The 14,838-nt window shown below is 41.4% G+C and overlaps 1 protein-coding gene across 8 annotated transcripts in view; it reads left to right on the plus strand.

Moving 5' to 3' along the window:
* The window catches only part of ATF7IP (activating transcription factor 7 interacting protein), a 67,468-nt gene extending 58,631 nt beyond the window's left edge, over positions 1–8,837 (plus strand). For 6 of the 8 annotated variants that reach the window (XM_077935432.1, XM_077935431.1, XM_077935429.1 and 3 more), the window contains exons 12-15: positions 1,671–1,826; positions 2,369–2,554; positions 2,943–3,055; positions 4,181–8,837. In XM_077935432.1, the coding sequence (XP_077791558.1) occupies positions 1,671–1,826; positions 2,369–2,554; positions 2,943–3,055; positions 4,181–4,597 (872 nt within the window). In that variant the 3' untranslated portion in view covers positions 4,598–8,837. The remainder of the gene's footprint in view (positions 1–1,670; positions 1,827–2,368; positions 2,555–2,942; positions 3,056–4,180) is intronic. The other 2 variants (XR_013394464.1, XM_028746244.2) reach the window with 2 other exon arrangements.
* Positions 8,838–14,838: the final 6,001 nt, after the last annotated feature.

The raw sequence follows: 14,838 nt of genomic DNA on the forward strand, positions 1-14,838 counted from the left end.
TTTTTGGTAAATGTTAACTGCCAAAGATGATAAATATTTGCCAAGTCAAAAGATTCCATCAGACGGCACTATTGAAGTTTTAAACTTAAAATGCCATCCAGTTTTCTAGGCAGCAATTCTAATGTAGGTATTAGTAATATATTTGGGCAGTGTGTCCTTACATCATTAAAGTATGTTCAAGTTTTGACAGATATCCTACCGTTCTGTTTGAATGTGTTTTCCATGAGTGTATAGGATTGTTCCCACCATCTGAACTTAGTGTTTAGATATTTGTTCTTACATGTTTCAATACTTCTATCTTCTAGTCCAAGCTGGCTTTGTGCCTCCTACCCTCACTTACAATGGAAAATATCAAACAAGATACTAACTTTCTCCCGTTTTTATATTTGATGAAATGTGCAGACATAGTGGATTCAGGCGTGAGACAGGCATGGTTTGGTGAAAACAGCTTTGCAGGCCACATTTGAACCCCTGGAAGGTCATGTTTGGCCTACAGGCTGGAGGTTTCCCATCCCTGGTTTAGAAGATGTAAATAAACAAGAGGACCTTGTAGAGCAGTACCCAATAATCCCTTAAACACGTGCATAATGGAGCTATGAGCCTACAGTCATGTACATTTACTCCCATTGAAATTGGCTGGCATAATTATGTTTAATTAAATGTGGAATTTGCTGCCAGCGTATCTTGCTACATCCTATATTACTCTAAATAAGGCAGTTGACACCATGTCTTGAGGATGTCGAAATTTCATACAGATACTTGACTAGTGTAATATTCTTCAACTCTGGTCATTGCTGCCATTCACAGACATTCTGAAACCTTATAAAATGAAGCTACTACTACTGCTAGCCTTTATTGGCATAAGTTAAAATAGTAAAATCATAAAATCATCCAAAGTCATCCAAATTTTGTTATTACTACGTTAATAGAATGTGAGTTAGTAAGGGTTGCTCTCAAATGCAATATTTTGTCTGAGTCCAGGAATTTGGCGACCACCCCTTCAAATTGCAGGGATCGTCTAATCCTTTTCAGAATGCTATGAAAGTTCTGATCTGAGTTACGAGGCTTATTTGCTGGGTCGCATTATATAGTCAGAAGTAAGGAGTGGTCACTTTCTGTATGGACTCCAATAAGTAAAGGTACAGGACCCCTGGATGGTTAAGTCCAGTCAAAGGCAACTATGGGGTTGCAGTGCTCATCTTGCTTTTGGGCCGATAGAAGAAAAGTTAACATCAGAGTGTAGATTTAGAGAACAGATACAATACTACACTATGACCCCTTGATGAGATAAAAGTAAACTCATTGTCACCAGGAAAGTTATGCAGTCCATTTGTATGAGCAATACAAAACTCCATAAGTTTTAACCCCCGTCTGTTCGTTAATCTATCCTTAGAGGAGCAGGAGACAGATAGTGGGGTAGGTATTATATCTATCCCTTCAAAGCCCAGTTAGGTTACAATATTTTGGTTGTTGGCCCCAATTTGAGCATTTAAAATGATGCTGCGAACTGTACAGGTAAGATCCTTTAATTGGATGTTTTTATTTCATTGTAAAAACTGAAAGGAGAATCTGTGTTGCAATTGACTGCCACTTCAGCAAATTTTTCAGCAGTTTTTCAGCTGCTTGTTTCTGTTTATAATTGCACATTGATTTTTTTTTTCTTTCCTAAGCAGGTGGCAAGAAGCAGAACCAATCTGTACCTGCATTGAGCCTGTCAACCCAGTCTGTAGCTCGTCCTCTGCAGCCAGTACAGACAAGCCCTCTCCAACAAGCAGGCATGCCAACAACTGGCCTGTCGCAGACAACCATACATGTTCTCCCCACAGGTAAGACTGCATAGCCTAGGGAAAGGAAATGGTTCAGTATGGAAGGAGAGAGATTCCAGAACAGTGAATTGCCTCTTGGGTGCAGTATTTGCAGGCGGCTATAGAAAATGTTATTTTTTTACACTTAAATGATGCCCAGAGGGGATAATGCATTAAAATATTGTTGACCTAGAGGGAACTACTATGAGAATGCCTGCTTAGCTCTGAAGAGCTTACATCCATTAATCACCAAAGGGATGGTGAATTTACAGACTGAGGTTCAGAAAATTATAGGGGAGAAAGACATTTGTGTGTATGCACCAGACTGATCCATGTTCTGAAGAATCCAGTTGGGTTTTATAAATTATTTTTTTACTGTAGTCATTCAGTAATTTTGAAAGCTATCTTTTTAATCTTTTCTTTATTCGGTAAATCACATTACTAAAATTTAAGTGTCAATGAACTATGAGAAATTGCTTGATTTGTATGCTTTGGTTTTGTGCAGCATATGCTTCCTAGGCTGAGAACATTTTATACTCTTTTGATTACAATTTTGCTTCTAGCCCAGACAACTGTGAATGTAACCCATCGTCCAGTGACTCAGACTCCTGCCAGGCTCCCAATACCAAGAGCCCCTGCTAACCATCAAGTAGTCTATACTACTCTTCCTACACCATCAGGACAGAATCCTGTGCGAACCACAGTCATGCAGAGCCCTAGTTTAAGGCAGGTCAACCCACAAAACTCTGGTAAGCTCATCTGTCAGAGAACGGTTTATATATTAGCAGATGTGCAGCTGTACCTTGGTTCGAATGGAGATGCCAATTTTGTTAGAATTAGACAAATATATTGCAGCAGAAAGCTTGCCCAGAAAGCAAGGTGCAAACATACATATTCAAAGCATTTTGAGATTGGACTTTAGGGTGTATATGATATCTGACTGTGTTTTTATAACATCCTATGTACATGTAAAAGAAAGTATAGTTATGGCAAGCTTTAATACTATCTTTTTGTCTCTGCCAAATATTTTTTGTGATAGTTTGCAGTGTTAAGCAAATAAATGACCTAAACTCATCACAATGTATCATTATATTATTAACTTCTTTAACATATTGTGCCTTGTGTGTATCGCTCTAGGTGTGACAGTACGAGTGCCTCAGACAACTGCGTATGTTGTAAACAATGGGCTAACCTTGGGATCTGGAGGACCTCAACTCACAGTTCACCATCGGCCAGCTCAAGTGCATTCAGTAAGCACCCGTGTCCAGTTGTTGAGATGAATGTTTGGAGAAGAGTTTATCTCCCATGTCATATATGCTATTGTTTTTTAGCAGTATCTGTTAGCAATTGGGGACTTGCATAGCTGGACAGTCACTACTTTAAATGGTCTTACAGTCATTCATTCATTCATTCATTCATTCATTTAAAATTATCCTACCTTTCTCAAAAGAGTTCTAGGTGGGAAACTATGATAAAACAATAAAAAACAAATTTAACAAGAAAGTATGTATACACCACTATCGTGAAACCACACACTAGGAATACTGTGTACATTTCTGGTTCACGTATCCTAAAAAGGATATTGTAAAGCTTGAAGTAGCACAGAAAGGGCAACTATAATAATCGGTAGCTGGAGCAAGTCCCTAATGAGGAAAGATTACAACTTTGGAGGCTATGTCATTTAGGGGGAAAAGGTAAGTAAGGAGGGAAATAATAAAAGGGTAGAAAAATTACACCCTTTTGTATGTGTGGAGAAAATGAATAGATGAGTGAATTGTATAAGTGTGGAGAAAATGAATCAAGAAAAACTTTCCCCTCTCTTCTAATACTAGAAATGAGGTTATCTAGTGTGGCTGCATGTGGGGAGATTCAGGGTGGACAAAATAGTGTTTCTTCACACAATACATTTACTCACCACAAGGTGTAATATGCAGTGTCTACCGTTAGTCCCCATTGCATATTTGTCAGCTCTTCATTCTGAAGTAACACCACACACTGCAGCAGACTAATTTGGCTACTTTAACGGACACATCATTTGCAGCACTTTCTTGCATTTTTTTAGAATGATAAATTTTAGAGGAGTTGGGAGCCATTATGAAGCTTTTAGAGGGGCTGGATGTGGGTAAAGGGTCAGTTACTCCCACTTTGAAGAATAGGCCAATATTAAATAGGTTTCAGCCTTTACTCCTTTTGACTTCTCCACCTTGAAGCACATGAGTGTTTTATTGTCATTTCAGACTTGCTAGTTTTAAACGTAATCTTGCGTTTGCTGAGAATTGGTCTTGGGAATACTTGGATGGTAATATATGCATTTTGACAACAGGATGAGACCGTCTCCTCTGCCATCCTCATTGCGTCTCTTCCTTATTCCTCAGGAGCCACTGCGGCCTGTGCATCCAGCCCCACTGCCAGAGGCCCCACAGCCATCACGCTTGCCTCCTGAAGCTGCCAACACCTCTCTGCCTCAGAAGCCACACCTGAAGCTCGCACGTGTAGAAAGTCAGAATGGCATAGTTCTATCCTGGAGTGTTTTGGAAGTGGACCGGAGCTGTGCCAGTGTGGATAGCTACCATCTGTATGCATACCACGAGGACCCCAGTGCTACTGTGCCCTCTCAGTGGAAAAAGATTGGGGAAGTAAAGGCCCTCCCCCTGCCTATGGCATGCACACTTACACAGTTTGTGTCTGGAAGCAAATACTATTTTGCAGTTCGTGCTAAAGACATCTACGGACGCTTTGGACCCTTCTGTGATCCCCAGTCAACAGATGTGATTGCTTCTCAAAGCAGTTAAACTTCAGACTCTGAAGGCTTCTCTTCTTGCCCCACAATTGTGGCTTACTCTGGTTTTGGGTTTATTCTCATGCATGAAACTCACTGTAAAAAATCCCCCCTGCAGGATTGTTTTGGACAGCAATGTCATACACTACACAAACTCCATAACCAAAACCAAAATAAATTCCTAGCCTGCAGTGGGAGAGCCTGTATTTCTGATAAGCTCTTGAAGTACGAAGTCCTCTCTGCTTCCCTCACAAGCTGCTCTGCCTGTTAAGCCGTAAGACAGTGACCCCTGGGAATTTGGCTTCCAGCTGACCTAGGCTGAAGAGGAGTGTCATGCACAGGCCAAAGGGCAGAAGGAGTGTTCAAGGGTCAGGTTAGGAGGGAAGTCAGGATTCAGGGTCTTGCTTTCTTTTGTTTTGGAACAGTGACTAGTCTTACAAGGCACAGCCTGCTTTCTAGAAGGCAAAAGACCTTGTATGTGGCCAGTGCTTGAGAAATGTAGGTGTGTGTGCTTATTTGAGGGGTGGGGGATTAAGCAGCCCTCTGGCTGGTTTGTAGAATACTTGCCACCAAAACCAGGGAACATTCTGAAGCCAGTCTGAAAACAGATTTATAGAAAACTTCAATTGCATTTCCAATAGTTTCCTGATCCTCATCTCTTATGTCCTCTTTTTTAAAAAAGATTTATTTGTGCCTTAAAACAATAATTTCAAAAGTAAATGTAGTCACACATCATGTGCACGCTTTCTTCTTTTGCTCTTTCTTTTTAGCCCCAGAGTGTCATAACCTTCCCGCATAGATTCCCCAAAAGTGTAGCACACAAAACCTTCCTGAGTTAATTCCCACTTGAGATCATTCAGGCCATCATTTAACCTGCTAGTTCTGACTGGTCTGTGAAGTTGGGTCATGCAGACAGTATTTGACAATTCTCCTTGGGAAGTTGGTGTGCCCTGTGGATTGGCCAAAGGAGATGTGGGCAGCCTAAGACACTTCCTTCTCCTCACATACATGAACACTTTTTGCTATGCTAAGCCAATCTGATAAGGTCACTTAAAAGAAAGCAATCAACTCAATCTTCTAATAGAACCTTTCATTCTTTCAATGGCTGAGCCAACACAATATACAGTACCTCCACGTCCTTACATCCCAACAAGAGTTAGTGCCCACCACGAACACTTGAACCACACCTGACAGATGTTGAAGAAAGTTTCACTATGCCGTCTTCCAGAGAAAAGCAGCACATCTATTGTCTTCCTGGTGTATCAGCTCCAGTTGGGAAGTGGGTGGCAGCTGTTCCCACTTCATTGACTGACCAGGGTCCAGCAGTTTCCTTAACTTGTTACTTCAAATCTGATAAGAGTTGAAACTGAAATTTAAGGTTTGTAAGAGGATGGTCTAAAGTTTGTTGATGCTGTATGTTTTGGAAAGACAGGGTCTTAATTCTCTCATTGTGAGAACACAAAGTAAATTTCCTTACATTTTTTATATGGTATGCCTTATGTCCTCTGAGTTATATTCGTTTTGAGTGACATGAAAGCTTTTCTTGTAAATTTCTGGCTTATCTATCTAATGACTAAAGTCAAGAACTGTCTTAGAGCTAGATCGTATGTATATGGAATACTTCACCCCCAAAGCAAACAGCTGGCATTTCAACACTTTGTCTCACTTGCCTAACAGTGATGCAATCACCTACAAAAATGATATTTTTTTAGGGCCACCTCTAATTTTAATAAGTATAATGGGGGGAGGGGCAGAATCAACTCCCATTGGAAGTATACCAAAAACCAAGGGAGAATTTCATTACAAAAATAGTTTTATTGGGGAAGGGGCTTACCACTCTGCTGTTGACTCAACAGTATCAGTTATGTGTAGCCAAAGATGTAGTTTATTATCTGCACTGGGTCCTTAGCGCTGGAGAAGTTCCTCTTCACTTTTTTTATTGAACTTGGGCAATAAAGTCAAGCCTGGGTGCAACTTGAAGAGAAATGTGTTTTTGTAGGGCTTGTAGCACTGGAGGAAGCTGGGTCACATTCTATTCAAGACCTTGCCACCGGAAAGGGAAAAAAATACGGATGAACATTCCCTAAATATATGCAGGAGAAAAATGTGAACCCTAGTCTGAGAAAAGTACATCTGCATACTTTGTACCTCTTGCCCCTTGTTATGGCGATACAGCAGATAATTAGCTAAGATTTTACTGTTGCTTACTCTTCTTTCTCTAGGACTAGATACTATTCCATTATCAATCAGCTATAAGGTGTACTAATTACAGCTTCTGTTAAGTTGGATCCAAGATGCGTACCTTGGAACTTTGTCTTTAGATCTGTGAATAGAAAATGGCAGTGAGGCTATTGTGGGGGTGGGACTTGCACTTTCTCAGGCAGAATTGATCTGGTCAGGCAAATTATGTAGGGCACCACAAAGGGAAAGGCAGAAACAGGCTTTAATTGAGTTAGTTGTCAACAAGTGCTCATAATTAGTGACTTTTTGGCCTTGTATCTGGTGCTGTATTTCTTTTTTGCTTTTGCCCCAAAGAAATGAGAGTTTACAAATCTTTATAACAGACATTGGAAAATAATATTTCCTTTTTATCAAAGTATTATAAGCTAAACTGGATTGCACAAATACCAAGCTGCAGAGTCATTGGAATTTTACTACTCTGTGCTTATTGAGAAACTGTTCAGCTCAGCACTCTCTGTGTGTGTTATGGATTAGGCAAACCTAAAGTTCTTAAAGAAAAGAAAGGGGGCAGGGAGGGATTTCAGCGCCCACACTTTCCTGTGTCAGTATTTCTCCCACCCACCCACCCACCGTGTTTTCCTTACTGCAGTATATGGCTGGCCCATGCTTGAAAATTCTGTTTTCTACTTCTATTTAAATGTGATACTGAAGTATGTCTCCATCTGTATTTCTGCTGTTTTCTCTTCTTTGCCTTTAATACTTGAGAATCCATGTTCTAGTTAGTAACAAGTTCCATGTCTTAGGAAAGGACAAGTGAAATGTTTTCACTGTTTAAAATTAGAAAGTGGTGTGACTATTGCTGCTAAATTATTGTGAGTCCCTTAGGTTAACTTGTTTGTTTGTCTCTCCCATTTTATTTCTCAGATTACAGCTAGAAGGCCCTTTCAGGAAGACCTCAGTGGCTAGGAGACTGGAGACTTGGAAGGGGTGGGGGGTACAGCATACATTTTTCTGTACTTGCCACTTAATGGGGAAAGGTGGAATGTCCAAGCTGGTTGGCAAGTGTTCTCTGAACTTAAGTTGTTTGTTCTTCAGGGATTGCTGAAGCACTAAGATTAGTTCTGGGCTGCATTTTCAGCATGATTACAGTGCTACTTAAGGTACATTTTGCACAAAAGGGACTCATGAGAAATAGTGGCAAAGCTATTGCTGTCTGGGATATTGCTGGGATGATGCAAGTTGTGCTGCAATAAATCACATTGGTTCACCTTTTCATTTAAAGCTCTGTTGAATACTAAGTGTTCTGTGATCTGAGAACCCATGTTACATGTAAGGTCAGCCTATAAGTACCTTGTTCCCTCAAATTGCCACATTACAGTATTAAGTAGGAGAGCTACAATTGCAGTACACAAAAGTCTAGATGGAACCCCTTTAGTATTTTTATTCAGTCAACAGCAAAAAATACCGAAAGCTTGATATATTGAAAATACTGCTTTCTTTTAGTGTGTTTTGGCACACAGTGTTTTGTTAACACAAAGGAAGGTCTTTTAGTTTTGCCAAAAACAAGTGATCCCATCCTTCTTGGAACCAGTTTTATGTCGAGAGGTGAATGTAGACATGAGTACAAATTAAAATGTGATATTTTATCATTGAATTTAATCAATATTTTATAACACATGGTTTCTCACATTATTGTGCTGGCTTTCCCTGTTTGAAAATATATTTTAAGTGCTGTCTAAGTTGAAGTTTTATCTGTAAATAAAGTAATTGGACAGCCAAAACCTTGAGGTACTTGTTGGACTTCAGTAACTTATCAGCCACTGGCAAATAAACTCCTACAAAACTCCTTATAGAAACTTGCACTCTTTTTTCCCTTTTTCTTTCTACAGAAGAACGTGTAAATAAAGATAATGTAGGACGTACCAAAAAGTCCATTTTGAGCAGGGCAATGGCAAGTTCTCCCAGACTTTTGTATGCATTGTAGATTAGTGTCTGTATACGTGTTAATTGTAGTGGGGTTTTGTCTGACAAGCCTGAGATTTATACTTTGAAATAAACTACTGGGTTTTTAACCTTCGGAGTCTTGTGTGGTTGGTTCTCATCAAGGCAGTACTGCATTGTTTTTAAAAAGCTGACCACAAGCCTTTCTATGACAGCAACTTGACCTGTGTTCAAGGCTCCCCACTCCTTTTTTTCTCTTAACTTGAATGTTTTCTTTAAGGGCACATATTGCACTGGGTTCTTTGGTAAAATTATGTGTGTACTAATAAGCTAAATATATTGAATTTATTTTTAATAGTCAAATGCGAAATGTTATATCTAGCAATGACGCAAATAAAAATGTAGGGAGGCAGACACTAAAATTTGTTGTTAAACTTCATTTTGAGTACCTCTCTAGTTAAAAATATTTACTTACCTGTTCAAACATCTATTTGGTTCTTTTAAATATTTTAACAAGCTGGTGTGTTGTTTCTTCACTTAAAAAAATACGCTGCAACAGTGAGGAATATCTTGTCTTCCACAACTGACACAAGGGCCAACTAATCAGTGTTGAAATGTAGCTTCTGCGCAAACTAAGAGGCTTCACCAAAGTCAATTCCAGGGAAGAAGATTGTACAAGGAGGACTCTTACATCGAGTCAGGCCATTGGCCCATCTAGTTCAGTATTCTCCATACTGATTGACAAGCTGCTTGTGTTATGCTACTCTCCAGCAAAAATATAGGAAATGCTTCACATCCTTTTTTTCTGATTACTTGGCAACAGTTACTTATGTGATGTCAAAAACAGTGCCTCCATATCTGCCTAATAAGCCTTGGAACATCACCTCAGCATTTTGCTTCCTAGTGGTCTTTATACTTTCCCAATTGACTTCGCTTTTGGTTTTTAATGAAAACAGCCCAGGCCTCCTGAAAATGAACATGAAAATGAACTCATTTAAAATTTTACCACAAAATGAACTTGATTCACATGGATATTATGGATATCCTTTCAGGCGTAGTTCAGCTAGATCATTCTGGGTTAAGTGTTGCGTTTTTCAAGCTGCCTTGCAGGAAACTAGAGTTTCCTTACAAGCTCATCAGGGTTTAGACAAAGTATCCTGAAAGACAGCTCTCTTTACCAGTCCTCTGCAATGTCTAGCTGTAAAGTAATGCTTGGCAGTTTTTTAGGATGTGTTCTTTGTTCATGTAGGATGAATAATAGAATTGTAGAGCTGGAAGGGGCTTCCAGGGTTATTGAGTCCAACACCCTGCAATGCAGGAATCTTAGCAAAAGGATCCATGACAGATGGCCATCAAACCACCTTCTGAGGGAGACCATTCCACTCTTGAGCAGCTCTTACCGTGAGAAAGTTCTTGATGTTTAGTTGGAATTTCTTGTAATACGAAGTCATTGCTTCGGGTCCCAGTCTCCGGCGCAGAAGAAAACAAGCTTGCTCCATCTTCCACGTGACAGCCCTTTAGATATTTGAAGATGGCTATCAAATCTCCCTCTCAGTCCCCTCTTTTCTAGGCTGAATATACCCAACTCCCTCAACTGTTGGAAGGACTGGTTTACATATCCTTGATCATATTTGTTGCCCTCCTCTGCACACGTTCCAGCTTGTCAATGTCCTTCTTGAATTGTTGCACCCAGAACTGCAGACGACTCCAGGTGGGGTCTGACCAAGGCAGAATAGAGTGGCGAGAATGGACTCCATGAGTACAGCCAGGATTTCTTTGGGCAGGGGGAAGGGCAGGCTTTCAGTATGCATAGACTAGTCTGTCTATGAAAAAGCTAGAGGTTTCTCCCATCTCCAGCTGTGTATAGATTCAGACAGTGTATGTTGGTCCATTACAGCAAATGGGGCCCTACCCCACCAACCTCAGCCTGCCTTCAGTCAGCCCCCATCTGCCTGCCTGCCTTGCTCCCAGACCAGGAGAAGATAGCTTCCTCTTCCTCTTTCAACTCAGTATTGACTCTTGCAGAACTCAGCAGGAATTAGGAAGAGGACAAAACCTGAATTAGTTGGCTCTGGCGCCACCTATTATTAGACTCCCTGCCTTCTGTCCTACCAATGCCAATAAGCACCAGTCACCATTGCATTCAGCCAAGCAAGAGGTATTGTCATAGTTCAAAGACACATTCCATACTGGCAAAAGCCCTCAAGCAAGGGGCAGAACAGGAGAAGAAAAGAGAATGTGAAGAAAAAAGGATGCATGAGCAAGTCTTGATTGGCTGGAGGGTGGCCTCTGGGCTGGGGTTCCCTTCCCCTGGCTTCGCCTACTTGTTGCTTTATTTGTTGAGGAACACACCGATCCCTTGTGAGACAGCAGAAGAAAAGACAATCATAGTAGTCTTTGGATCCCCTATACTAGGGAATAAATTTGTAGGTGCTGCCTATTATTGCTATTTTGTTGTTGTTTTATTGTATTGCTTTTAAGTGACACCTGTAAGGTATAAAATGCAGTAAACTATTTAAGTCACTTGGGGCCAAATTGGCTAGCAATACCTAGTGGGGAGAAGCATTAACTCTTCCTTGATCTCCTTGTAGAAAATGGTGGGATATAAATGCAATTAATGAATAAGTAAGTGTTTGAAAATTATGTAACCCAGAGTCCCATTATTGGGTTGTGTGCTCATCACTATCCTGCAGCCTTTTCAGGGACCCCTTAAGTAGCACATGGGCTTAAAGGATGAAAGCTGTGTTGAAGCAAACTAGGTAACTTTGAGCTGGCGGTCCTGTCTCAGTCTAACCTACCTCACAGGGGTGTTGTGAGGGTATGCAACAAGGAGAAAGAACCACCTACAGCACATTGGAGTGAAAGTCAGATACAAATGAAATAGATATTCCCTGTGATGTCTACCTTGCATGTGCTGCCAATGTAGTGAAGGAAAACCCAACCTAACATTTGAGAGGTTCAAAGGCTGAAAAGTCTACCCGTTTAGCAACTTGCCTGCCTAACGAATGACAGAGGACTTCAAATCATTTGCAATAAGCCATTCTGAATGTCAACTTGCTGGCTTCTTGTCTGATGCTTAGATAAACGAGGCATCTTTGACAATTTACACTATGGGCTACTTTGCCCTTAAGGGTCACTAGATACTCATTTGCCTGTAAAAGGTTGTAGCTTCAATCCCAGGAGAGACCTGGGTCTGAAACCTTGGAGAGCTTCCACCTACTATTGACAGTGTAGACAAGTGCTGAGCTAGGTGAGGAATGTGACAAGCTTTATGCACAAGTGTCTTTATTTTACTAGGTTTTGTGTTGGCTTCATGTTTCCTCCTCTTTTATAAGGGAAAAACAAAGACCCTACATAGACCATACTTGAAGAGGTGTAGGAGAGGAAGAAGCAAAGTGAGACAAATAGAAAGGAAAGGGGGATGCCAGGCAGGCAGACAAGACAGGCTGTGTTAAATGCAGCTGTGATGTCTGGAAGAGCAGCCATCACTCCAAGAGCAGTTCCTCCCATGGGGGCAGTGTCTGGGTGGAGTTCAAGCCCTCCTGGCCTGAATGTATGCCTAGAGACGCCATAGATGACTTAAAGAAGATGGGCCTAATGTGCAAAATAAATCTCTTGGCAATAGGAAGTTCTGAAAAGCAATACTTTCCTCATTCTCTGTGGACCTTAGTTAGCCAAAAACACATTTTTCCTCCATGTAAGAGGCGGGGGGGGGGGGGGGAATCCCAATGTTTGCAGAAACACAAAACAAACAAAACCCCAATGGCGGAGGATCCCAAAACAGACCAATAGGAGTTGAGTATGATCGGTTGCTAGCTGGTGGTTGAAGCAGTGGGGGACAGGAAAGGAGGGCAGGGGAGAGAAAATGCTTAAGGCAGTTCTAATCGAAATATAGTTGGCAGCTGCAATTTAATATTGTGCAAGATTGCAGTATATATCAGCAACAGATATATGTTCCACTTCTAGGGTATGTATTTTACCTAATATTGAAGTCTCATTACATCTGTGATAATGTCCAGAAGGGTAGCTGGGTTAGTCTGTTGTACCATCACTGTAGAAAGTAACAAGTTAATTAAGGCACAATAATAAATTTATATCTATTTACCGTATTTTTCGCCCCATAGGATGCACCGGCCCATAGGACGCACCTAGATTTTTGGGGAGGAAATAAAGGGGGGAATTTATTTCCCCCCCAGGTGCGCTGCGCTAATCCCAAAGCTTGGGGCGTGCAGAGCTCAGCGCGCCCCAAGCTTCTGGGTGCTGGCAAGGTCTCCGCTAGCCCTGGGTCTCCCACGGCTAGCGGATAGCTTCCTGTAGCCTGGAGAGCGAGAGGGGTCGGTGCGCACCGATCCCTCTCGCTCTCCAGGCTTCAGCGAAAGCCTGCATTCGCCCCATAGGACGCACACACATTTCCCCTTCATTTTTGGAGGGGGAAAAGTACGTCTTATAGGGCGAAAAATACGGTAATAAAAAGTCCAGACCCGTTTTAAGGAATAAAGAGACTTTGTTTTTCCATCTGAATAGAGGAAAAATATTCAAATTTACTGAATTAAAACTAATTTATTAGTTTATATACCACGGGAGGACTAGAGGTCTTGAGATTTGTGTTAGGACTGCCATAAATTTGCTTGGATATCTTCAGACTGTAGCACACATGAGATTCTGCTGCCACCTAGTGGCTTCTATAGAGAATGCAAGAGCCAATCAAAGCAGAGCATGAAAACTCTGCTGTCCTACCTGGTGCTTGCTGGTCTTTTTGTTCAGGTTCCAACCTGCAGGGGATTTTGAAGACCTGGAACTTCACTGGAAGGAAGGACTGTTTGAATGTTTCAAATGTTTGAAATTTGTGTGAAGATATTCTCTCCTTTGCCTTAGTTGAAATAAAATCGTTCCGCAAGAGCCGCAGGTGCTCAGTCACAACGCGTCTGTGCAATTTAAGCTGCCAAATGTCAAAAAGATAATTCCTGTTCTGTGTTGAGGAGTGATTACTATAGTCAAGAACACAAAGCGAAATCAGAGAGGCGAGAGGCAGGTACATCCAGCTGTGTACCCAAAGGAGTCTTCTAATTACACCAGAAACCATATTTTACCGCTTCTCCGTAAGTATTGTTCTGGCATGGAACCAAGTGTAGCTTTTCAGAGATGCTATACAAAGCCAGGAGCCCAGCACAGCTGAAAGTACACAACTGTGTAGAAAACATAGGGTAGATTCAAGCAACCTCCCTGTGCCTATCAGACGCTTGCTTTCAGAGCAACTGTGTAGTGAGCTCCTTTTTCAAGCTAGGTTGCGTAAAGGGGTGAAATTGGCTGGGAAGCTTTGTGATTGTCATGCTCTGGACAAGTTGCCAAAATTCAGCATCCTGAAAGCTGACCTGTGGGTGGTATTCCTCTCCTCGCACAGCTGTCTCTGTATTAGGGGTGTGGAGAAGCAAATAGGTCCAGTGTGTTCCGTGTATGCCCAATGTTTTCTCGACAGCTGCAACACAACTTTTCTTGTTTGTTGCATGACTATGTTGAAGATACAGAAAACAGGCTTGATTTGTATTCCACTGAAAGAGAAGGAGCATTATTCTTGCAGCCATTTCCTTGGTCAGTCGCTTTAAATGCCCCAAAACACTCATACAAAATTCTGCATTAAGAAAAGCTGAAATTTGCAACTTGGATTAAATTAAGGTTTTGTAAACAGAACCTTATTAGTTTGGGCAGGTGGCAAGACGACAATGTTCTCCTGTACGTCACTGCTGCTCTCCTGCTCCCCAGCATCTGCTGCTTGAGGTGGCAACCTCATTCTGCCTAACAGCAGGGCCACTCCTGAATCTTTCATCTGGGTCCTACAGTAATCAGGCATGTAAAACCTATTCTGGGAACCAGATCAGGCCAGTCTAATCTGAACTTGAACCTGTTATGTGTAATATCAAGAACTGAAAGCCTTTCCCGCAAGATAGCAACTATCTTCCCTACTGTAGAGATAAGTAAACAGGTGCAAATGCAGCGAAGTTACTTGCTTTGGAGTAGTCTGCATCCCATTTTCTGCTGCACTTTCATTTTGTTGCAGGCAGGTGATGTCATTGCACGGCATCCTTGGCCTACATCCATCTCACTAAATGCTAGTTTGGAAACCATGAGGCAGAA

Source organism: Podarcis muralis, chromosome 10 (genome assembly GCF_964188315.1).
Source record: "Podarcis muralis chromosome 10, rPodMur119.hap1.1, whole genome shotgun sequence".
Classification (NCBI taxonomy): Eukaryota; Metazoa; Chordata; class Lepidosauria; order Squamata; family Lacertidae; genus Podarcis; species Podarcis muralis.